Source organism: Larimichthys crocea, chromosome XIV, assembly GCF_000972845.2.
Source record: "Larimichthys crocea isolate SSNF chromosome XIV, L_crocea_2.0, whole genome shotgun sequence".
Taxonomy (NCBI): domain Eukaryota; kingdom Metazoa; phylum Chordata; class Actinopteri; family Sciaenidae; genus Larimichthys; species Larimichthys crocea.
In genome coordinates, this window is record NC_040024.1 from 727,284 (window position 1) to 752,304 (window position 25,021).

Below are 25,021 nucleotides of genomic sequence, written 5' to 3' on the forward strand. Positions count from 1 at the left end.
ATGACAGGTCTGAACTACTGTGAATTTAAATGGAAAAGGTCTAAGTATGAGTTCCCTTAAATCACTTATTCATGCCACCAAAGATTGGATCTGAGTGGTTCTTGCATGAGGCCAAATGTCTTTACATTATACTTGTGTGACAGTTGACAGATTTGCATTTGTCTCATGGATTCCTGGTGTCCCTACTGTGTGCTAATTTCAAAGTACTGTCTTTTTGACATGAGGTGGCATCACTTAGAATTATATTTACACTATATTTGGACAGGAGTTGACGCTAAACATTATATCCGTCATTGCTTTCAGTCTCTCGCAGGGAAATACGTTTGATCCAACATATTGTTCCCATTGACAATTACACTGTCAGTCATGCAGAGAGGGGGAAAAAAATAGAACCCTCCCGTGTTGGAAGCAAGTTAAGTGGAAAAAACAGCCAACGATTATCCACTTAATGGCTCTCGTAGTCATCGTCCTTATTGCTTTTATATGGATATTGTTTCAGATGCTGGCAGGCACTGAAACAAGGAAGGGAAAAAAAACAGATGTGTTGTTTTATTGTGAGTCATGTTTCTGCTGTGGCTTAATGTGTGACAGTTGTTACTAAGAATCTCTGTCAGAGGTCTGTCTGGGTCCACTGACACTAAGATGGATTAGATCAGCCTTAGGGTAAAACACACTGTCCCCATTATTCTCCAGAGGCACTTCATCTTGCCGTACAGTTAATGCAACAAGACTTCAATTAACTTTCATCTTTTTCCCCATCATTGTAATGTTTATATTATTAATTTAGTTTCCCTCTTTGATTTAATTTGAAAATCTCTAAAGAATGATAATACAAGTAGGCTGTTTGATGCCTGGGGACCATGTGTGGTTTCTGATATTATTCTTTGAGTGTCACTGAATTGTTGTGTGACAAATAACCTCCCATTCAACAAAGACCAATATACATTAATATATTTTGAATATGTTGCATGAATTTGATCAAAAAATGCAGATGTTTCTGATGTGCCATAATAAAAATGACAAATGTCTTGTGTTGAATCAAGCTCTATTGCGCCCCCCCTCCCCCTTTTTGCTTCTTCGAAAAAATTCTTCATCTCTCAATAACTGCTAACTCATGCTTCTTTTTCTCCATTCTCTCTTTCTTTCTCTCCCTCCTATGTTGGTTCCTTCCATTTTCTTTACTCTGCGTCTGTTCCCATCTTCAGAGACTATGGTCAAAGATAATATCTATAGAAAACCCCCCATCTACAGACAGCATGGTACAGTCTACTTCCTCGTTAACACTTCCTCCTCTGGTTTCTCTGGTCTGGTCTCTGCACGATGTGTTGCATGTCAACTGTTAGTCATCTCCTCCATCCGTTTATCCCAGTTCTCCTCCCTTCTTTTTATTTTTTCTAAAGGCCTGCACTCGTCTAGTAGACATGGATCTACATGCATAGGGCTGGTGTAAGAGTACTGCACCCATTTGGTATAGAAACAACTTAGACAAGTGCAGAATCTCTCAAGGTTGAACATTTGGATGGTGAGCAATGTTATTTTGAGATAAACCAGAAAAACAACATTTGAACTTTGTTACCCACAGGTTTTGTTGAAAGAAAGCAGACTGTAAACACTGCCCTGAGTTCAGTTGTGCATCCCTGGAATAAAGTTACCTAGCTGGTATACGAATTTGCAAGTGGGGATTGCATTGATATAGTTGGCTGCTCCAAATACCAATGAGAAGATGAAAAACATTTCATGGAGGCTGGTTTGAGTAATACATCTCCAGCTTACCAGACTGGAGCCAAATACTACACCATCAATCCATTATCTGCCAGAACCTCATCCATTTTGGACAGTTCTGTAGTGCACAACTAACATCTAGTGTCAGGACCAATACAAGAAGTAGAATGCCATTTATGTAGCAAAGCAGGATATTAGTAAGTACCGTACTGAACTTTACAGTACTGGCAGATAAGATCCAAGGGGTGCACCACGGGTCCCCTGACAGACTGAAACGGTAGACGTTGCAGTTATGTAGTATGCACCTAAAGATTTGGTCATCAGGATACCCCAATACAGCTTAAATGCGTGTTGTAGTCACCTCATTATTGACTGTTGAACAGTGTCTGAAACACTTGGATGCACAAAAATGATTTGATGTTTGAACCTTTACAGGGCATTGCAGTTAAATTGATTAATTAAATTGGAGATTTAAACTAGAGCTTACGGAGGAGTAAACAGCTGTTGTTATTTATCTTGAGAAACAAAGTCTGCATAATTGGGTTTTATCTCTAAAAAACATTGCCTCATATTTCAATATCTGATTTGACACATTAATTATTCATTTCCTCATGGGACTGATTGTTGGAGTTTGGTCACTTGGGTGTTAATTTGCTCACTCCATCCATGCATGTCTGCACTCATCTCACCAGCTCATTCATTGGTTTCAGTGGTGATGTTGTGACTGTGTGTTCGCTGTGAGTAGTTTGGTACATTATTCACTTTGTATGGTGACATTAGTGTATCACTGTTTCAGTCTCCCCTCACTACTGTTTGTGTGTCTAATTTATGGTGTACACTCCTCACTATGCACATGTGCACATGACTGGGTCACTTGAAACACACTGACATAGGAGTCCAAGGAGCTTTCATCACCTCTATCGGACAAGGAAATATTCTCTTTGTTAAAGATGACAAATAAATCAGCTGCATATGGCATCGTCCTACAGATTTATGAAATGGCTGTCAGCATCTTGATTGTACGCATCCAAGCACATGTGAGGTCATTGACAAGGTGTGTGCTGTCTGCCAAAAAGAAGAAAAAATCTCAGAGCTGCGTAAAGTGGCATTAGGTTTGAATGGACTGCACATATATTTGTATGTATTTGGCCCATTGGTCAAATTAAAGATACGTAATTAGAGAGTTATCACCAAAGTTTTCTAGCTAACTGTCTATCCAGCATACATACTAATACAAATTGAAAAAAACACATAACATTGAACAATAGTTACATACATTCTGTTGAAGTGATGGCAAAGGTAACACATTTTTTTCAACATCCAAACAGGCTAAAGTAAATCCATGGACACATGGTTATTCTTTTGTCCATTAACATATACCTTTGACATCCCTTACAGAGCAATCAAATAAAGTCAAGAACTTGTATGTGCATGGATTTAATTTATTCCATAGGACAAGTTATTAATTGCGTCATTAAATGTGCACAAAGTATTCTGTTTTCAGTACAGTAGAAAACTATTGGCTCACTAGCGGTCCCTTGAGGCCGCCAGGCATATTACACCCCAGAAAATCAGATAAAACAAATGGAATCGCATTGGAGAAGCGAAAATGAATGGGGTTGGTCTAGGGAGCAGTCAATTTTTATAGAAATCTTTTATTTTGATGTTTGATGTATGATATTTTGAGTACTGGTGGAAATTTGGGTCCACTTGTAGACGAAAGGACAGCAGGTCACCAAAAAACGCTATCCTATGGGGACCATGACTATTCAGAGCAAATTTCATGGAAATCCAATTTGTTCTAAAAAAAAAAAGTGTCATATTTTGACCAAGGCCATGGGGTTCAAATAATTTGCAGTCCTCATAGACCTGTGGATATTCATACTAGATTTCATCACAATCAGGATTGCAGTTGATAAGATATCTTGCTCTGGTGAACAATGGGTCAGACTCCCAAAATGTCAGTGCATCCCTGTTAATACAGTGTTGACACAAATGTTAGTGGTTGCTATCCGTCCTGTTTTACTGCACAGTTACACAGTGCATGCAGAGTTTCCTGTAGATGCCGTCTGCAGCTGATGATGTCATGGTTTCGGGAGGTGATTTACTGTAGAGTTAATAGTGCATTGCAGTGGAGCTGAGAGGCAGATGATCCAGCACATTAACTGTGACATCCTGTAACATCTGACTGTTTTACAGCTTCTAGAACATCCTGGCAGGATGGGGAGGATAGCAAGGTGGGTCTCTCACTCTGTGTATATGTGTGTGTCCACATGTGCCTCTTTTCAAGTCATTTTCTAAAACTTTGCAAATACTGTACATCCATTTACTAATTCACTAACTCATACTTCTCATCATCCATCACTTCTTTCCATCTTTCCTCTCTGTCTCTTTCTTTCTCTTTCTCCCTCTTTATCTTTCTAGAGGACCAGTTGGATGATCTTAAAGAGTGAAATAGATGGACACATGGGTCCAGAAGACCTGGATCCTCGCAAGTCCACCTGCAGTCTGCCCACAGACACCTCCCAGCCTAGTGAGTAATCCAGACACACAAACCTGGTGTGAGCTACATGAATACAACAATATGGAGTTTGAATAGTGTTTAAAGTGTAAAATAAGAAAAACAATATATAGATAGATATTTTCCTCTCTGCAGATTTTCCCTACAATAAGTCTGCTTCCTTACCTGGATATGGACGGAACGGCATCTACAAGGTGAGCAAATGCTGGCTTGGTTTTAACAACCGAAACAGTCCTGCTGTAAGTTCGAGATCAGCCAAAGAGCTTGCTTTATCAGAGCTAGAAACATTTCCCTGACATTTCAAAATAGTTTAGAGAAATGTGGGTATAAGTTGTGTTGGGGCAAATGGATTATCTTTACAAGGAGCATAAACATCACAACTTCAGTTTTATTTTCCAAACCATCTCTCTATCACCTATTTTAATATGGGGAAATGTGATCAAATCATATCAACAAACAGTATGACATAGCCAAACTCTTTGCTTTATTGCTTGAAGTCCTGCAAGATGGATTCTTACGGGATTGTGTTTGTTGCCTAGCAAGATCAGCAAGATGGTTATAGGTTATAAACAATCCAGCAGTTTGCCAGAAAATGTACAGTACTTATATACCCATAATGTTGCTAATAATTCTTCATAGCAGAGGAAATCCATTCTCAAATACTCAAAACTACAATGGTAGGCCAAAGCTGACACTAGAACTAGAAAGTGTGATGGCTGTTCATTGACAGTTTGGGTAATCATTTTAGCTTTCGTCTTTGTGATCTTTTCCAATTTCATTTGACTAAGCTGGAGGTTTGTTTCCAAGATCTCTGGCCTTCTTACAGCTGTTCTCAGAAATTAATATGTCAAGTGTTTTCATTACCAACAGAACCAATGTCTCAAACTACAAGAATAAACTGAAGTAGTAATAAACCATAGAATTCCTATAACCCAACTACCTACCTCATAATCTAAACCCTTGCCTGCCCCATCTGGCTCCAGGGTTTTTCCACCAAGCCAACATGACACTATACTTTAACCCAAATTAAATAATAACCAGCTTCAGAGCCCTTTGTTTCTGTCCAATTCAAGTCTGGCACAATAAACCCTGGGCCTTAAGCTTGCAGGGCTCGAGCCACAGCAGGGGGTTTGCTCGATTTGCCTTGGCTGTCGTACTGAGAACATTGATTTGACTCAGTTACAGAGTGACTTGTTAAGGGAAATGGGGTGTGCCACCATAGTGAGGGGATAAAACCAAGCACACCCCACAGATTAGAGGACCTTGAAAGAAATAGCTGACTGAGTTGCTGAGAAGATGTGGTGGTAGTTGTACTTTAGGCAAATGGGTAGTGCTGTTTCTTATCCAACCCCTATCTCCCACTGTGCTACAGTAGTCAAAGAGGCCACTATCTTTATGTGTTCACACCAGTTTTATCAAACTCCCCCCACGCACCCTGTACTAATCAACACAGGAAGCCTCAGAGTAACATTTAAGACAAATAAGTCTTAATAACTAATAGTCTTAAGAAGTTTTCTTTCTTTTTTAAATTCTACCTCCTCAAGCTTTTCTTTCACGGTTGTGGTCTCAGATTACACAGGGGTCAGTCAATACCATTCACTCCACACAAGGCAGGGCTCCAGTTTATTATGAGGACGTTGGGGGTATTTAGTCTATCGTCCACTGATGTGATATTGCTGCTCTCCCTCTGTGTTTGTTGATGGATAGAGGACAGGCAGACAAAACAGAGCAGAGGAGGAAATGAAAGCTCAGGAGCCACGACGGATTCATGGCGCAAAGTGTAGTGAACTATTTTTCACTTGCTGACATTACTGGTTAGGGTTGTTGACATGGTGGATTTTGTGCGTTGGCAGAAGAATGAAGGGAGATTTTTTTTCTATTAGATTTGGAGCTATGTAACCTTATACTTGTAACATACAATATATTTTTGTGCAAGCTCATATGCAGAATGACCTAGTGCTCAATCTCCACATAATATTGAACTGATTTAAATTCCACTTAATTGTGACAGTAATACATTATAAGTCTACAGACACATCTTCATATTTGCTAATAGCTCAGAATAAAAAGTACAGCTAAGAATGATGGGAATCCATAAGTGTATGTGGGTATTTGACATAAGTCATAGCATTGCCCAACAGAAAAATGTTTTGCAGACTTGTAGTATAATGGCTATTAGTCTTAGCCATTGTACCTTTTTTATTTTAAACTGCATTTACCTAGAGCAGTGGTAATCATCAGCAAAGGGCTGCAAACACAACAGGAAAATATTGGATTGGATTAGATTGTTTTGAATCGTTGGCCAGATTATCTCTATTAGTCTACAGACAACACCTTCCTCTCCTTTTAGTCACTTTCTACTTTCTCCTAAACTAAATGATGTAAGCTCACCATCAAAACTATCTGTCATGCTCACTTCCTATTTGTCACTGTGAAAGAATGTGAGCAAATCAAGGGCAAAAACAGTGACTAAAAGGCTTTTAGATGAACCCTGGCTTTGATAAAGACCAGCAATGTTCTTGGCAGCATGGATCAGGACTAACTGTTTATATGTGTGTGCACATAGGCTGCTGAGATGGTGGAGGATGAAGTGGACCCAGATTCCCAGAGCTGGGGAGGCATGAGAGGTGAGAGTGAAAGTGAATGGACACTTCTACTACAGTAAATATAAAATTAAGCAATGGCTGAGACTAGAGTTCCTACATTAACGTTTAACATATTATATATATATATATATATATAACCAAAAAATGACTGCACAATCAAGAAAATAATCTACAGATTAATCAATAATAAAGCTTCAAGTTTTGCAATGTTGTGAACATCCTTAAAATTTAAAAGCTTGCTGTTTAACTTCATAGACAGAGTTGGGAGGATGGCTGGTTGGTTTTAGAAGCATTTTTCCCACAAAAAGTTTCTTCTTTAATAATATGATCAAGATTTATCATTATTAGAATCTCTAATCTACCTTTTATTTGAAGAAATTCAGACACCTGTTTTCCTTCAACTCAACAACATCTAGATTGTAAATAGCCTTTTGAAAGAAATCAAATCTGAATTCAGACCACATCAAGGAACAGAGACTGCACCAATAAAGGTATTAAATTAGTCTGAACATAAACCTGTAGGGTAGCCTTTAATACCTCTAACCATGAAATTCTTCTCAGCAGATTAATAGATTGGATAGAATTATCTACTGTGGTACATTACTCAATTGGATCAGATGATATCTGAATGTGGAGTACCCCAGGTCTCGATTCTTGAGCCTCTATAGTAGTTTTCTCAGGGCAAAAGACAGCAAATCCTAATTATTGCAATTGGGGAAAAGCTTTTTTTTGGCATTAATTTGGTCAGATATGTTTAACACCATATCTTTTGCACATGATTCATCAAGGAGAATGTCACGTATCATCACTTAGGAAGCTCCAATATCAGTGACCTAATGTCTGTGCAGAAAGTGAGCATGATTTTACTCCCAGAATCTAAAACTCCCCAAATAACCTCACAACTAAAACTGTTGCGGTAGGTCACAGGCTCCATCCAAAACAGAGCTTTTCCCTCCAGACTATCAGCTTCAAGGTTTTCAAGTAAAACTATAAAATGTAAAAAGGCCTGTGTCATCATTTCTTTAAGTACAGATCTAAGGTCAGTTTACAATCCCTGATCACATTGTGACCAATCATGCAGAGCCCCGCAGCTCTGGCCCCAGATCAGTTACTGGAGGTAACAACATAAAGAGGTGATGTCATTTTTCCAGCTGCAGAATTATTGGTGTGTGTTTACAAGTGTGTGTACAGTCCTGGCTGTATCTTAGGCAAAGACTGAGTTGACAGGATGCCAACCTCATAACTGTGTATTCGTGTGTGCAGAGCAACCGTTTATAATGCTTTTGACGCCTTTGAAACCCAATATTTCTGAAGAGATTTGAGTCCACAGGGTGTAATTTATTTTCAGGTTCTATTATGGTAGTTTTCATAATGGGTCTGCTATTCAAATAAAAACTCATTGTTCCACCAGATTAATTCCTTTTTTTTCTCTTTCTCTCTCACAGAATACAAGGTAAGATTTCCCTCATTTGTTTTGAATTTGAATGTTTTACAAATAATATTCTTGGCAGCTTTGTTTGGACACTGGATTATAATTGTGTTCCCTAATAAATCTCTCATAATGCTTACTTTGTGTGTGCCAGATCTACCCCTATGAAATTCTGGCAGTGACGCATAGAGTGAAAGTGAAGCTTCCCAGAGACGTAGATCGCACCAGACTGGAGGTGAGCTCTAATCTTCTTCCTCCTGTTAGTCGTCATTTCAACCCCTTCTATTCACAGGTCATTAAAAAGCCTGAGAAACTGTTAAACTGTGGTTTGACTCTAAAATCAGAATTATGCAGTTTGGGTAAAGCAGCCAGGCAGCTAAGCCAGGTGGGATAAAAGTATCAGCCAAAGCTTAGAGAAGTGCCATCTCCAATTTTTGTAAGGAAGGTTAAATGACTGCAGGTTGGGTTGTTTTTGGGCTGAGCCTCTAAAGGCCTTAGTATGCTTCAGACACCTCAAAATGTACCCATTTGGAACCATTCTTGAACAGACAACACCTTATATGTCGTTTGTTTGAAGCATCCTGAAGTCTTAACGTCATTTAGGAAATCTTAATGTTACAGTATACACTAATGGCCTATGATTGGTCCTTGACTGGCCTACACAGACCACTGACCTCACTTCCATCCAACATGTTTGGGTGATAGAGCCTGACTCAGTGAGTTCCCGACCCTACTAATGCTCTCGTGGTTGAATGGGAGCAGATCCCTGAAGCCAGGTTACAAAATCTGGCGGACAGCCTGAAACCAGAAGAGTGGAGGCTGTTTTAGCAGCAGTCTAGTGCCCATGGTTTTGGAATGACACATTCAACAATGACACATGGGTATATTGCTTTTGGCAGGGTGGTGTAGTTTGCTGCGAGAACACTTTGAGTTCATGCTGTGACATGCTAAATAAAGCCAATAAATTGTGGGATTTGACTGAATGTGAATATAATTGGCGGTGGTATTGGTTTTACTTTCTGATGTTGTATCGCATTACCTGCACTCGCACTGGGTCATGGCAAGTTTAGCCCACATGCATGTCTTATAATAAAACAATTAAGCACAATTGCACTTAATGTTCTGTAATAACTAATTTCCTCCAGCTGTTATTCTTACACTACCCATTTACAGATTCAGAACTTTCAAGTTTCTTCCGTTGAAAACAGGAAATATTTATTCAGTAAAGTAGTCTCAAATAAATGTTCCATTTAAAAACTTCAAATTGTGGTTTGTCTTGTGGTGTAGCACTGATGGTCCTCTTCTCAGAAGAGTTTCATGGACCTATTTAAAAAAGAAAATACCCCATTTAAAATATTTAAACCTTCAGTAACCCTAATATGAGAACTGCCTGTGAGCCTTTGGATTATGGGAATATTGTCCCAAGAGGAGTCAGACCGTCGGGATGTTGAGGTGTTACTGACGCAAGAGATCCCCTTTGCGGTTTGGATCGCTAGACTGGAGTCATATTGTCATTAGTGTGAATGTGTGTGTGTCAGAGAGAAATATTCCAACCTCTGTTTTACTCACCACTGTTCCTGATCCTTGACCCCAAAGTGGTGTCAGTTTACCCAAACTAATCAACGGCTAAACCCATATCAAAACTCAAAGTCAGAGCCATGAGGGACACTTTACCATGAGGTTTAACCAAATAGGATATTTCTGACTCGTTACTCGTGCTCCGAACCAGAAAGTTGTTCTGCATGGTGCAGAGGCATAAAGGAATAGCTCATAGTCAGGAACAGGAGGAGTAGGAGGAGTAGTTAGCCTTAGCTTAGCATAAGGACTGGAGGAATGGTCTGTCCTCAGTGTGAGGTAGTGTGTTGTCCAAAGTGTATGGTCATGTTTCATCAAAATATATCTGTATTACAAATGACTATCTCGCAAAATTGATCAAAGTGAAAAATGTACCTGCCCAGGAAACTGTAAGTTTGTCAAAGTTTGACAATAGGCTTTTTGATAATGGACTTTGATCACAACTACATAGTCCAAGCTACTTAACTTAGAAACTAAATCAATAAGTATTTGTGTTCTGTATTTATCTTCCTCTTTTAGATCAAGCAGGGAACTTTTGGGTTCCTATCCCAAGTCCCAATATAAATAGTAGCCACTAGAAGTGCAGGACTACTAAATGCAGGTGTACATCATGGGCACTACAGTCTTCTCCAATAGTTCTTGCGGCATCAGAATGACTTAAGTGCGGTAATAGCCCAAATTTACGACCCAGGAACCAGATCTAGAAACATGTTTCTGTTGTGGAAATGCAACAGGCCGAGTTTTCATCAAGATTCCTGATCAAGTGGAACAGTTTACCTAGTGGAAAGGAAACACTAGTTGTTCAATCTGCTCCAAACTCTCTCTAGTATGTTGTCGTTACAGCAGGTGTTGAGAGTTCATACAAAACACCTTCTGTGACATCCCTGATTGGGTTTGAGGCCATATTTATTCTAAAAAATATGATGAAAATCAAATTTCTTGATACCCTTATGTTATTATTCTGTCAACATGACGTGAAGAATCAAATTTATCTGGATGTTTTTGCCTCAGGGAGTAAAGCACATTCCTCCCATTGGTGGTTGGTATGGAAACCAGGTGATTGGCTATCAAACAACAATAGCCTGCCTCTAATTTACTATCACTGCTATCACAGAGAATCACAACTGCTGTGCACAGTTCAGCCAAAGTTTTACAATGGCGTATGCTTTTGTTCTGGGTCTAAATCAATACCATGCATGTTTTTGTTCCATGGTATATTTTTGACATTTACAGAGGAGTTACAGAGGAGTGTTGACATGAGCCAAGCTGGGTTTTGGATAACGGTTTAGTTTGGATGAACTTCTGAGGCACAGAATTGAATTTAGGTTGGTAAACCTCAACAGAGAAGGCAATGTAACGCCTCCTTATGTGGTGAACCTAAACATGATCTTAGGATTGGACGAATGTCTTTTGTGCAAGTCCAATCTGAAAGTATGACGCTGCTACTGATTTCCCCGTACAGAACAAGTGGGTGAGAAAAGTCCAGCTGGCCTGGAAGCAACAATAATCTCAGTGGTTCAGGTAAAAGTTTTGATAAACTGGGCCAAAGAACCATTTGTTTTTCTGTTCCTGTCCCAGTAGAACTTGTAGTTCAGTAGAGTAAAACCCAGAGAAACAAAAACGCTAGTGCTAGTGCAATGCGTAGAGCAAATTCCGTGCTGTTGTTTTCAGAATCAGACAGAACCAAGTCCAACTTCCAAATCTGAATATATAATATAACCGCAACTCAAATTTTCTTTTTATCCATTTTTCCATGACCGAACCTCTTTGCTACCAAGGTTAGCCGCTGTGCAAGTACTTTACACGAATTTACACGCAGCAAATCTCATAAATTGCTCAATTCAGTGTACTTACGGGATTTTGCTGTTATGGCCAATCATTTCATTAACTTTTTCTTCTAAGATCTAGGTTGTCATAAAAGAAAAATGACCAATGTGAACATTTTTATGATCAGGGTCTAGTATAACAAAGCCACCAGAAGTGCAATTTTTAAGTTGAGCAAACTGCTTCTTAGTTGAGTTTAGAGAGAAGAAACCTTCATGGTGAAAGGACACCATTGTTGAGTGTTGGTGGAATAAGAACACAACAGAACACAAAATGACGGATTATCTTCTGGAGCAATACTGTTCCAGTGGAGTTGACAGGATCTATGCGAATCTATAGAGCATTGAAGCTGTGGAGGCTTGGGGTGGAGCAACACCTTTTCGAGAGACCCCATGTTCCATCTGTAGGTCGTTTAAAGCTCTGATAATGATTATTACTGACTAAAATTTTGACCTACTTCATGTACAATGTTGGTCTTTTGCTTTAAGTAAATATACTTTTCCTGCTTCTGTTTTGCTTTTCCAGAGACACCTTTCTCCTGAGGACTTCCAACGGGTTTTCGGCATGACCCTGGAGCAGTTCGACCGTCTGGCCCTCTGGAAGAAGAATGACATGAAGAAGGCGGCACGCCTTTTCTAGACAGAAAAGATGAAGCAACATCTCAACAAGCATCCATCCTATCTGGGAGGAAGCGGAAAAGAAAACCAACCCATCTGAAATATCTATATATGCACCGCCATGATACCCTTACTTTCCACCTGTAAAACGCCATGCCATCTGCCTGTGATGCTGCGGAGTGGCGCCCCGTGCGGGAACATTTTCATGATGTTGAGGCAGCATCTATAGCTTTTTGTATGCGATGTGGCCCGAATGTTTGACTGACAACCTAACAGAAGAGGATGAGGAGCTGAGTTTGCATGGCCTGTGTTGATGCTCCTCCCCTCCCATGTGGTTTCTGCATCCTACCCCCTCCCGCCCCACCTCGACGCTTTCAGACACCCTGGCAGAAATAACAGCTTTTTCTAATTCTTGTGCAGGCCTTCCTCCAGGTTTCTGTGGTTCTGACTGTTTTATGTGCGCCTTCTTCTACTCTGTCAATCTTGACTAATCTCCCCGTTTCTATCGCAGGTTTTTCATCAGCAGCTAGGTTGTTTTCACTTTGCAAGGGTTTATCGTCTCACTTGTCTCGATATATCATCCGTTTGCTGCTCTGCCTTTACTCTCTTGCTGTCTCTCCATCTTTTTCAGTTTCCTTCCCTGCACTAAGTGACTGTTACATCACCAAGGCAGTTCATTTTTACACCTTTGCCATTACTTTAGCAGTGAAGAGACTGCAGACTTGTACATGGTCACTGTTCAAGCATGTCAAGGCCAAAGACAGAAATAACAGATGACTCCTCACTGATCTTTTACTCAAAAAGCACCTTATCATACACGTTTGTTTTTGATTTTCCTTCATGTTCTTTTCAATCAGAGTTGTTGGGAAAGAATGGCTGGGTAGTTTTGATATGCGTGCCCTGATATGTTTGAATGCGGTCCCATATCTTACACAAGCATCTCGTAAATCAGTGCAGATAGGAGAGCCAGGGCTGGCTGGGGCCACAGTATGGCAGTGAATCACAGATAGAGGGTTGAGGTTAAAAAAAAAAAAGGAGGAGGCCTGAGGAGGGGCCTTGCAAAAAACATACAGTGCAGAAGGCTTCAGGGTGTGCAAAGGTGTCAAACATTGCAGCATTGCCAGAGTGACACGCATTCACATGAGAATAAAACAAACAAAACAAAAGAAATTATTTTTATAAGCTATTTTTGACTTCTGGAAAGGATCATTAAACCAGTCATGAGACGCAGCTGAGAGAAATCATGATTTTGTTACCAGAAAAAAAAAAAAGCCCATGCTGACTTCGTTAAGCTTCACAGACCTGCAGCAGCACTTAAGCATAACATGTGGGGTCTTGCTTGATTTAAAACTCAATACTCTAACTGTGTTATATCTTCTCAGATAGAGATTTAACTCTTTATATGTTTGTTGTTTGAAAGCATCGTTGCGTACAGTAAAAGCTCCACATTTTAAGCTGAAGTCCGTCAGCTTTGCTTGATGATTTCTGGACCGCAAACCGCTCAACTCGCCAACTAACATACTGTAAGATGTATGTGAACATATACTGAACATATACCAGATATATTTGTCTGTATTCAAGCCATGGTGTATAACTCTTCAGGCATGCATGAGGGTGGGAAAATGGGGTTTGTCCACTGACCTCAGATTAGAAATGTATGAAAACAATTATCATCGATGTGGTTTGAGTGATTGATTATTTTCTGGTTAAATTGTGTCAAATGAGATGCCCGGGTCAGCTGCTTACATTAGCTTGTGTTAGATATTTATTTAATTGCGATATTAAGGAAGGGATTTTATTTTGAAATCTTAAGGGTGTAGTGTTGAATGAGTAGCATCACCGAGAAGAGAGCTTTTGAAGAGAAACATATCAAATTTTGAGTTTAATCTGAGTGTCAAATCGATTTTTTTTTTTGCTCCTGTAAGTAACACACTAACTGTTGTCATAAAGCGTCATGTCCTCTTTCTAATATTCATCTGCTATTAAAGTGCTTTATCCAAACTACAGAGTCACTATGGATTGGATTGCTTGAGTTTGTTAAATGAATGTCAAAAATCTATCTAAATCTATCTAAATAGTGTGTGTAATACATGTGTGTGTGGATGCTTTTATAAGATGCAAGGAAGAACAAGCTTCTTAATCGTGTTCCAATTGTGAAATAGCTGGAAAAGCTCGACTAAAGCTGGAGAAGAAACTGAAGAAAAGAGGATGAATAGAAACGCCTGCCAGGATGAGTCAGTGTCAAATTTATACAGCTGTACAAACTTATTAGCATAAGCCAGTGTTGTAAAGGGCAGCTTCTACCATGAGAAATTGCCCAAATTAGAGTTTTCCGAAATCTAACTTCAACCAAGACCAGTGAAAGCATCTTACGCCATCTTTGCACTGCAACAGAAAGGGTCAAAATGTCAATTTTGAAAGATTTTTTTGTGTCAGGAGATATTCTTAAATTCAATCAAAACCTGAGAGAAATTCCAGAAGTTGCTCCTTTCACACCACATGATTTCAAATTTGATTTAAAGGATCAGTGTGTGGCATTTAGTAGGCATCTGGTGATACGTTTGTGGCCCCCTCCACTTGCCCTCCTGTTCCTAAAGGAGAAACTAAACGAAACGCCCAATCTAGAGCCAGTGTTTTGTTTGTCCTGGTCAGCTGTAGAAACATGGTTTAACATGACAAACTAGATGTAAAAGGTATTTTACACTTAATTACAGTACTATATACTAATCAAAAGATATATTACATTTCTGCCATATTCTACAAATCTGTCTGAACCCTAAGTTTGACACACTGGTCCTTTTTTAAATGGTTTGCAGAGCTATTTTCATAGCTCTGATATGTCTGCTGTTATGATGACTTTACACTCACATAAGTATATTGCAGAACATGGTGACATAGCTAAAAAGAAGTGAGACGAGTGAAGAAATGCAAGCAGTCAGACAACCAGGTTGTAAACAAAGCCCCACATTCATCTAACTTCTTTGGAGCGGTAGCACAACTTGGAGGCAGCAAATACAACATGTGAACACGTATGGCGAGTCGTGTTGGTGTCCAACTGATGAAGTCCAAAATTCGCTCTACTTTTAGCTCTACCTTTGGTCTCCACCAACTGTTGAAGGAGATATCTGGTTCTTAATTTATAGTTTCTGTCTGTCTGTCTGCTGATAGTTCTGTGTAGGTTCACCTCTGTGACTCTCTCTCATATCATCACATTTATTTCATATTATCATTTGTTATATATGAATTATAGCTTTTGTTGCACCTCCAATGTAACTAAAACTATTGGCTTTTCACAACATGTGTAATTGTTTGACTGTCTAGTCTTAGTACCAGTCCCCCCATCACCAGCAAATCACACGTTCCCCACTACTCATTTCAAAATTAGCTATCTACTATAGATAGTTCATGGATTGGATCTATTCTATATCAAGCATGATGTGAGAAGTGATGATGCATCATCCATGTTAAAGATGACTCTGGTGAACTGGATCTGAGTGTTGCAAAACTTTAAAGGATGACAGATCTTTCTCGTTTGCGTAATCTCTTGTGGGGGTATTAGATATCGGGTATGAGCTGCTTCCAAGAAAGATATGAACAGTCATCCAACAAGTGCGTCTATGAGCAGTAACCTCAAATTGAGCATGAAACCTACAGTGTGAATGTAATCAAAGTGATGCTACGTCAGGGTAGGGAGTGGAGGGAAACTCACCCAGATTGGATTACACAAGCAGTAAGACCTTTCATCTTTTTAGTCAAACAGACTCTGAGAAAACAACAGAGATGACTTTCACACATTGTTTAGATCCTGTGGTGTAAGCTTCGTGTTGAGGAACAATATTTATCCCCATTGTTTGCTTCTTGTATCTTTCTCCAAGGACAGAGGGATTTTCTTGCATTCAAGTCGCCATAGACACAGAGTGCAGAAGAATGAATGTCCAGTGCCTCATGTCTCTGTATTTAAAAACAAATCAGAGGTCTAATAGATGATAGTTTATTAAGGATGAAACTCATTGTCTGACTTGTTTCCTGTTTGGCTGTTTGCAGATTTGCAAAGAAATATGTGATGTAATAAATGTTGAATTCATGTTGACTCCTATGTGTCATATCCTCCCCTCTAATCCTTTTAACAACATTTCCAGTAATACTGAATGTTTTATCCAGTTAAATCTGGATGCACTGTATACCTAAGGGGAGCTCCAGGGGTTTCCACCATATTGAGAATAAATCCATAGGCAATGAGCATCATGTAGTTTGAGTCTCCTAACCTTTGGTTGAGGTTAAGGAAAGATTGTACGTCCTGTCTTGAGCTTCAAGTCATAACCAGTATAACATTTACCAGCTATAGTAGCTACCAGGGGATAGTGTAGAGTAAAATAAATAAAATGTTGTTAAAAGACATAAATATTTTGCAGCTTTGTAAGTAAGTTTAGTAGGTTTCCCTGTATAGTTGAAAAAAAAAATACTGATGGCATTATGTTTATTTGAAAACACTTGTCTGAATGTGACTCATTGGTAGTATATTGTAGCTACTAAAAGTCACAATATCGACCATTCTTTTTTAAATGTCCTGTGTCCTGATTTTATGGAAGTGCAGTGCAAAATTGCTTGTTTAGCCAATTAAACTGAAAATAAAATTTCACTCACTCATAAGGATCTACTTTTACACATTTAAAATTTAAAAAATATAAGGATACCGGGTTATTTCTGTGAAATAAGAACGTATACTTTGTGTTTTCCATTATAGAGCACACCATCATTTTCTAACAAAACATATAGATTTCAGTGAAAATTCAAACTCTGTCTGAGCCTAGTTCTGCTCAGGGTTTCTGTCTGTTAAGAGGAAGTTTTTCCTTGCCATCATCAACAAGGGGCTTGCTCGTGGTGGGAGGTGTTGAGTCTGTAAAGAATACGGTTTAGACCTGCTCTGTATGGGAAGTGTAATGAGATAAGTTAGTGTTATATTGAACTAAAATGATTTTGTTACATGTCAACATGAACATTACAGTTCTTCTTTTATGTTAATAATAAATATAATACTCTGAAGTAGTTTTTTTTCTAAAAATAGATATATTAATTATATACTATAGATAAAATTTTATTGTATTATTTCCCATCTCTTCATTAGCCTATAGACAAACATCCTCTGTGTTTATCAGCCTGAGCCTGTACTTCACCTCCTGACAAACAACACCGAGCTTTAACTGTCCCACCACACAAGACCCGCCTCTCGTAACGAAGCCTACATACGACTGGCCCACCGTGCTGTCAGTCACCGCTGGATGGGTGTGGTTGGACGTGAGCATCCGCCCTGTTCCTCTATTGTCACCGGTCCAGAGGAGAAGTGTTTGTTTAAAGATGGAGAAGGAGAAAGACGACAAAGGTGAGCCGCTCTCTGCTTTCTGACTCTGTGCGTGGGGACACTTTCATTCACCACTTACTCGCTGTTGGCTTGGTTTGTTGTCACTTGGCTTGTGTGTGTGTGTGTGTGTGTGTGTGTGTGTGTGTGTGTGTGTGTGTGTGTGTGTGTGTGTGTTGGCTTTTATCCCATGTCGAATTTTTTTTATTATTTTTTTTATATCAGTCTTTATGTAAGTTATTACGTAGTAACATTTAACGTCTTTCTTGAGACGTACCGCGGTTTAAAGCCGACTTTGCATACTTTGGTATTTTTATTAGCCTCATTAAAAGCCCTATAATATTTATTAAAGGTCGTCACAGGGTCTTTATATTATTTATTGTGACTTTTACAGTGTCTTTATTAGTATTTGTTGTTGTCATTGTGATATAATGTTCTAATATTATCATTTTAGCCTGTTTCTAGCCTGCTGTAGTTCCTCCATAGCATCCTTCATGAGCTATAATAACAATACCTGTTTGTTTTTTTTGTTTTTTTAATGAGAATTGATGACATATATAAAGCCTTCATATATGCAGCTGACTAAAAATTCTATTATCGTGACGTATCGCAGTATACAGAAAGGTCAGTGTTGTGAATGGGACCAGGCGGGGTACAAAGGACCATGTGGTAAGGAGAGGAAAGGAGGAAAGGAGAGAGGGGGGTGTGATTAATTGGCAGACTGAGGGTGTGTGCGATGCCCCAGGCTGGAGGCTGCAGGCTGCTCTCAGCATCAGCAGCAGCAGGAGGAAGGAGGAGGAGGAGGATGGAGGTGGAGGAGGATGGAGGTGGAGGATGGGGTAGACCAGCTGGGAGCCTGAAGCTCTGTCAACTCCCCGTCATGTGACCTCCAGACGGGAGCTTCCAAGGTCTTTATTGAGAGGCGAAAAGGGGTAAAGGAAGCAGTTTGATGGACATGATTCATTTCTCCAGGGTTCATTTCAAAGTTTCATAATATATTTCAGAATAATAAAGTGGTTTGAAATCAAATCAAAGGCGTCGTCAGAAAGTGATTTATCAGGCTCCGATAGAGTAACACATGAGTCTATTTATCCGTGGAACGATTTTGGACATCTTCATTTTAAGGATGATGAGACACTTTGTTAAGGGTTGCCAGACCCCACGTCCCCCACCCTGGTTTCATGCAACAGACTGTAGATGGGGGGGGGGGCGTTCCAGCAGCTCAATGGTGTGGGACAAATCCAATGAATCAAACACAATAGAGCAACAGGACGGACAGCGTGAGCTTCAGGGTAATTAGGCTGGAACTGTTGAGAGGATCAAAGCATCGCGGTACTGGAAGCGGCTTTAGCATCATTATCTGTCTCTGGGCTAATGGAATCATTGGGAATTAACACACGGGACTTCGTGTAGACATTGGGTTGATATGAAGTGTTCCGATATTAAATCAGGACGTATCAGTGAAGAGTGAAGGTCTATTGTCTAACAGCATCGGGCAGGGATAGCGTCAAGAGCCGGTAGAACTTTCTGAAACAGACAATCCACGCAGCATTGTGGGGAAGTGTGAAGGTGAAGTGAATTAAAATTGATAAGATCTTATTGATATATTCATTCAGCTAATTATCCTGATTCTTGGTTCCCTTGTTGATTTCTAAACAATTCTCTGAGTGGAAAAAAAGGCGAGCTGTGGCAAAGAAAACATCGGCTGGGTGGGGAGCGGTCACATACATACATGACATTCCTCCAATCTGTGGCACGGTTGAGTAGAAAGATGTTTCAGCAGATTGCTGGCAGATTTGAAATGAACATTTGACAGACATGACGGCTGACGCTGTACAGTAGTCATCTTTCTTCGTGAAATGAAGCCACGTTTCTTCTCGACTATCGGTCTACGACTTCTCGTCGCAGGTTTCCAGCAGTGTAGACGAACAAGTTTGACGTATCAGAAAAACAGATAATATTACACAAATAATAACAATACGATTGACCAACACATGAAATAAGTTGGATGAATAAGTTTTCTATATTCATTCTAACACATTTGATCATTCCCTAAATGGCATTAAGGTTTGATACCCAGCCCTACAGTCTGAGGGTTGTAGTATTGCTGTACTGCACTACTGTTTGCTCAGTTCACGTACCGTTGCCTGCACTCTTCTTACCTTAGCTGACCTGACTCTGTCCTCAGTTTAAATTCCAAGAACTCTTTATACTCATAGTCTTTTGTTTTTTATTTTAAATGTGTGTGTGTGTGTGTGTGTGTGTGTGTGTGTGTGCCTGAAGCTTGGTATTTCCTCGGTTTGCTTGGAAGTCCTGGCCAGCGTTCACCACACCACATTCTCTACGTGACAATGGACAATGGCAGGCAGACAAATTGTATACATCCTGCTGGCGTGTAGAAAGGACGGTGCTGTGAGCCAACAATGTAACCTTCAGACAGCGAGCAGAGTGGAACACAGAGCCACACAGTAAACAAAGAGCGGGTTGGACTCCACTTTGAATCCACTGTTTATTAGTAGTATTTCATGATGTTTTCTTCCCATCCTCTACAGGAGTGAAATGGGATCAGTTGTTGTGTAGATCAATGCTGGAATATTTTATTCAAGCCCTTCAGAGTTTGCACAACATAAACAATAATAAACATGTTGATACCCATGGAGGTTACTGTGTTGTTAGTGTTTATACCGTCAGCAGCAGGAGACAACAAGCTCTGTTACAGTTGTTTACTTCTTTTTGTCTTGGTGTTCATTAGCGGCACGAACATCGTTACAGTTTATCTATGTCATTGAGGTGTGTGCAGTTCAAGCAGAAAGTCATTTTCAGTGATAATTTTTGTTTTAGAGGCGTGAATAGGTCAAGCTACAGCATATGGAGGGTGTGAGTGTAGAGGGGACAAAGACTGCTGTGATGAACCGATTCACAGTGTTGATATACAGTAAGGATTCATTTAGTATTTAAGTGGCAGCTTCTGTGGCTGTGGAGTGAAGCCACAAGCTGCAGTTCCACAAACATCCACTTGAGGCTGGCTCCAGAAGTGAGTCAGTCTCCATAAGTCTCCATGTTCAAATGTCCAACTTCACAGCAGAAATAAACATGTTTACAGCCTGGTACAAAAAACTGTTTTGGTCTCTGTAGCTAATTTCCCCGTTCGTGACAACTGTACTGAGGGTGAATTTATATACAACTCACCTGTTCATATATATTAAGGCTTAAAGTTATGCAGAATTAAGAGTGTAGCTGCTAGATTGACAGGTTAGTACTATCACAGATGGTTTGTTTGAGCAGCCAGGCTTCATTCAGCCCGCCTTAGGTCTGCAGATCGACGTCCTTGAAGCTTTTTAGATTGGCCGCTGGGTGGAAGAGGCAGTACATCTAACATGGCGCGGATCAGAGCCACCACACTGAGCTTCAAAACATCTCTTCAGAAACCTGTGGGTGACATCACATATACGTCCGTTCTTCACACTGTCAGTGGTATTTACACACCTAAATACAAAAACTGCGAGCATGTGGCTACCAGAACGGAGTAACCACAACAACCTCCTGCAGCCTGGTGTCACCAAACGGCATATAAACATCAGTCTGTGAAGTCGGTTTCTGTGTTTTGCTTTTCACATGTCGATTCATGCCACTGTCTACAGGGAGCCTGTGTCATTTAGTTTGTGAATGTCACGGAGAAAGAAAATGAGGTAACGAAAATGGACCTTTATGTAACGCCTTTCTAACTGACCACTGCTTTTTACAAACCTAAACCTAACCAAACTGCAACCGTTTCACAATGTTAATATAATGTTTATTATTATTACCAAAACTCATAAAATGCGGTCATCTGTAGCAGCCTTAAATAACACATCAAAGTTCTGGTGTATTTATATGCCATCCATAACCCTAAAGCCATCCAACAGTGATTTCATTTTGACTTCCATTAAAGGTCCAGTGTGTCAGACTTACTGCTCTCTGTTTACACAGTATGGCAGAAATGAGACAGAGCAGGGCTGTCCAAACTTCTTTTAAAGAGGGCCAGATTGGACAATGTGAAGATGCCCGGGGGCCAATACTGACATTTTAAAAATGGAGAAATGAACAATAAAAGTTACTTACAAATGCACTGTGAATTTTGTTTTCATTGTCACAATTATTTTCTTTTTTTTTAAATGGCAATGTTGTTTCACATCTGTAGTCGGATAACAAAGAATAAATTGATGAGCATGAAGTTGATACAAATCAAGATCATGTTCATTTTTAAACATGACTTATTATGAGTAATGCAAAGTCTATTAACGTTTACGTTGCTCTTGTCTTTCTCAAGCACTTTTCCTCGACCTCGATTGAAAATGTCATGAGTTGTCAAGGAAGGACAGAATTCATAAGGTGTGACCGCGGTGTTCAGAGAATCCTACTGCACTTACACTTAGACTACATCGTCATGGAAGACGGTTGTTATTGACGTGATCTGCAGTAAAACTACAAAGTTCAGAGGATGGACTACAAAACACGCATCTGAGATATTTTTTATTAACGTCAGAATTGAAATGATAAATGAATATTGTCCACCTGTCATCACACTGAGTATGGTCGCTCACCCTCCTGTCCACTCATTTATTAACATAGCATGTAATGGCAAAAATGGACGGTTAATCAGTAACAGTAACTCAGTTAGAGAAAGCTGTGTGAACGCAGCTCCACAGTCAACAACAGAACACACTAATGATCAAAGTTTTTATATCATGTCAACACATCTGTTTATATTCATATGCTCACCAGCTCTATGGCGTACCATGTTTTTTACTCAGTTCGCAGCCATCATAGTTTTACACTTGGAGACAGCTGGAAAGGCAAGTGGAGACGGCTGCAATCCACAACTACACCTCTAGATGTCACTAAACCCTACACACTGCTCCTTTAAACACGTGACCAAAGACGTCATGTTCCGTTCATTCTAGAGAAATACACAGAAAATTGGGTGGACGATGAGATTTTTGTTTGTTGGGCTCCATCATCTATTAAATATTTCACAAGAAAAAGGCATCATGACATAAACATGTTCAATTGGACATATCAACACTCCAGCGTGTATTTATTTACATTTCCACACTCAGGCTATGAGTCCTCTGAGCAGCTGGCTCCATTTTTCCAGCCCTGTCAATACTGTTGGTCCTGCTGGTGACATCACTGTTGGACATCTGGGTCCAGTCTTTGTGTGTGTGTGTGTGTGTGTGTGTGTGTGTGTGTGTGTGTGTGTGTGTGTGTGTTAGTGTGTGTGTGTGTGTTGAGACGCCATGGTAACAGTGAGAACTTAAATTTAATACTCAGACCCCCTGTTCAGTTATACCCCCCTGTTACCAGTATGAAACTGCTGCCTGCAGGAATAATCATAACCATCTTTGATATTCTCTGTCATAAGTTGTAGCCATGACGAGTTACGGTAAATAACGGCTATGACTCAGCGTTTATATTTAGCTGGCTGTGTCTCTCTGGTTCTCCTCTCCCCTCACCTTCCCTTTGTCCTCCCTTCTGTTCATCGCTCTCCCTTTGTCGGCTCCCCCTCACTCTGTCTTTGTCTTCCCTTGTTCGCTCTTCCTCTTAACTCCTCAGCTTTCCTTTTGTCTCCTTATTTTCCTCCCTCCCCTCCTTCATACAGTGCCTGTATCTCTCTTTAAGCCTACATTCCCAGCCTACTTTCCTCCTCCTCTCTCTCTCTCTCTCTCTCTCTCTGCTGTCTCAGGTCCAGGTGTTTGCCTGCAGGTCAGGACTCATAGTCAGAAATCATAAATTAGGAAAAAAAAGCTGAAATATTTAGTGGTGGTGTGCGTGTTTTCCGCGTGTGCACTAACCTTTCCTTGCGTGTGTTTGACCTGCAGTCTTTAATTGCCAACTATTTTGATAATTAATCATTTTGGGTGGAATTCTTCTCAGTTGTAAATATCTTTTTGTTCTTTTCACTCCCATGACAGTAAACAGAATATCTTTGGGTCACCGTGAACTTTGGGAAACATTTTTCATTTTATGGACCTGAAACTGAAAACTGAAAATGATCAACACATGAATCACTACTGAAGATAATCGTTGTGTCCTGCTTACCTCGCAGCTTGTGTTTTACATTGACACACTTACAGTTTCATTGTGTTCTTATGTGCACAAACATGCAAATACACTGAATTTACACAATAAATCAGGCTCTGTGACGACAGTGTTGATTGTCCAGCCCCGACTCCAATATGGCACCAGAGAAATGTGTGTGTGTGTTGATGGAAATAGTTGTCATGAGTGGCGTGTCTCGGTCTCCCACATTTAGGTTAGAAAATGGCGTAAATCATGTCCTGATGATGTCCCTTATAGGACAGTGGGCTTGATAATGACACGTTATGGCTCCGTAATAAGTTAAACAGGGTGTTTTGCTCTGAAGTGATTTAGCAGAAGACTTGTCTGCCTGCCTGCCTGCCTCGCTCTTTCTGCCTGTCGGTGCTTGTGAGGAGAGACAGACAGAAATGTGTGATTGCAATGCCTGTGCGACGAAGCCGAGGTTGCTGAACTTCAAGTCAGGACACGGTTCGGCATCTGCAGCTCACGGCGGCTAATGTGTTTGCATGGCTCGACCTCTGTCGATACAAGTTCAGCAAACCATCATTCCCTTTTCTTCACCTGCTCTCACAGAGTCTTTGTGTCCTCAAACTGAAACGTCTACTTACCTGACGAGCTGTGACAGTTTATTAACCAACAGCCATTTTTCAATGTGACGAGAGTCTGTTTGGGTTTCAATAGGTGGTGCTGCGTATCATATCATATCATTGACCAATCAGAGCACTCTGTAATTGGCTTTCTTTCTGAAAGTGAATTGGCAAGATCCCTATGTGTGTTATGGAGCTAAAACCAGGAGGTTTTTAGCCTAGCTTAGCATCAAGACTGGAAGTGGGGGGAAACAGCTAGCCTGTCTCTAGCTTGTTTAATCTGTACAAAAGCAGAAATGTGAAAAAATAACAAGTTGTAGTTTAAGATGCATGCTTGCTAGCTTTACACATGAAATATAGCTACAACAACAATGCCGACAAGTATTGTGGGAACCTGAGTGTTAGATTAGCTGCAGGGATGACGGTTTTGTAGGCCAACCTGGAAGTTAGCATCACTCTGGTACCTCGGCAAAAAGCCAACGGGATTCTTTCATTGGCTTTTGGATTCATGGCAGAAAATAGAAGCTCTGAGGCAAACAAAAGTTTATGATACTAAGGTAATCTTCACAACTAAAAGGTTAACGTTGAATGAACTAAAACACAGTGTAATGTCCCTGTTCCTGGCAGTTCAAGGCCGTTCTAGTCAATGTTTCAAACCCGACCAACAGAGTCCCTGAAGAGGGTCTCTTGCTTGGCTCCCATC

General features: G+C 40.1%; 1 protein-coding gene across 11 annotated transcripts in view; it reads left to right on the forward strand.

Moving 5' to 3' along the window:
- ablim2 (actin binding LIM protein family, member 2) overlaps positions 1-14,298 on the forward strand; it is a 95,304-nt gene extending 81,006 nt beyond the window's left edge. For 9 of the 11 annotated variants that reach the window (XM_019271018.2, XM_019271017.2, XM_019271020.2 and 6 more), the window contains 8 exons: positions 1,206-1,259; positions 3,922-3,959; positions 4,147-4,255; positions 4,379-4,437; positions 6,810-6,870; positions 8,295-8,302; positions 8,433-8,513; positions 12,203-14,298. In XM_019271018.2, the coding sequence (XP_019126563.1) occupies positions 1,206-1,259; positions 3,922-3,959; positions 4,147-4,255; positions 4,379-4,437; positions 6,810-6,870; positions 8,295-8,302; positions 8,433-8,513; positions 12,203-12,316 (524 nt within the window). In that variant the 3' untranslated portion in view covers positions 12,317-14,298. The remainder of the gene's footprint in view (positions 1-1,205; positions 1,260-3,921; positions 3,960-4,146; positions 4,256-4,378; positions 4,438-6,809; positions 6,871-8,294; positions 8,303-8,432; positions 8,514-12,202) is intronic. The other 2 variants (XM_019271022.2, XM_027287879.1) reach the window with 1 other exon arrangement.
- The last annotated feature ends 10,723 nt before the right edge of the window (positions 14,299-25,021 follow it).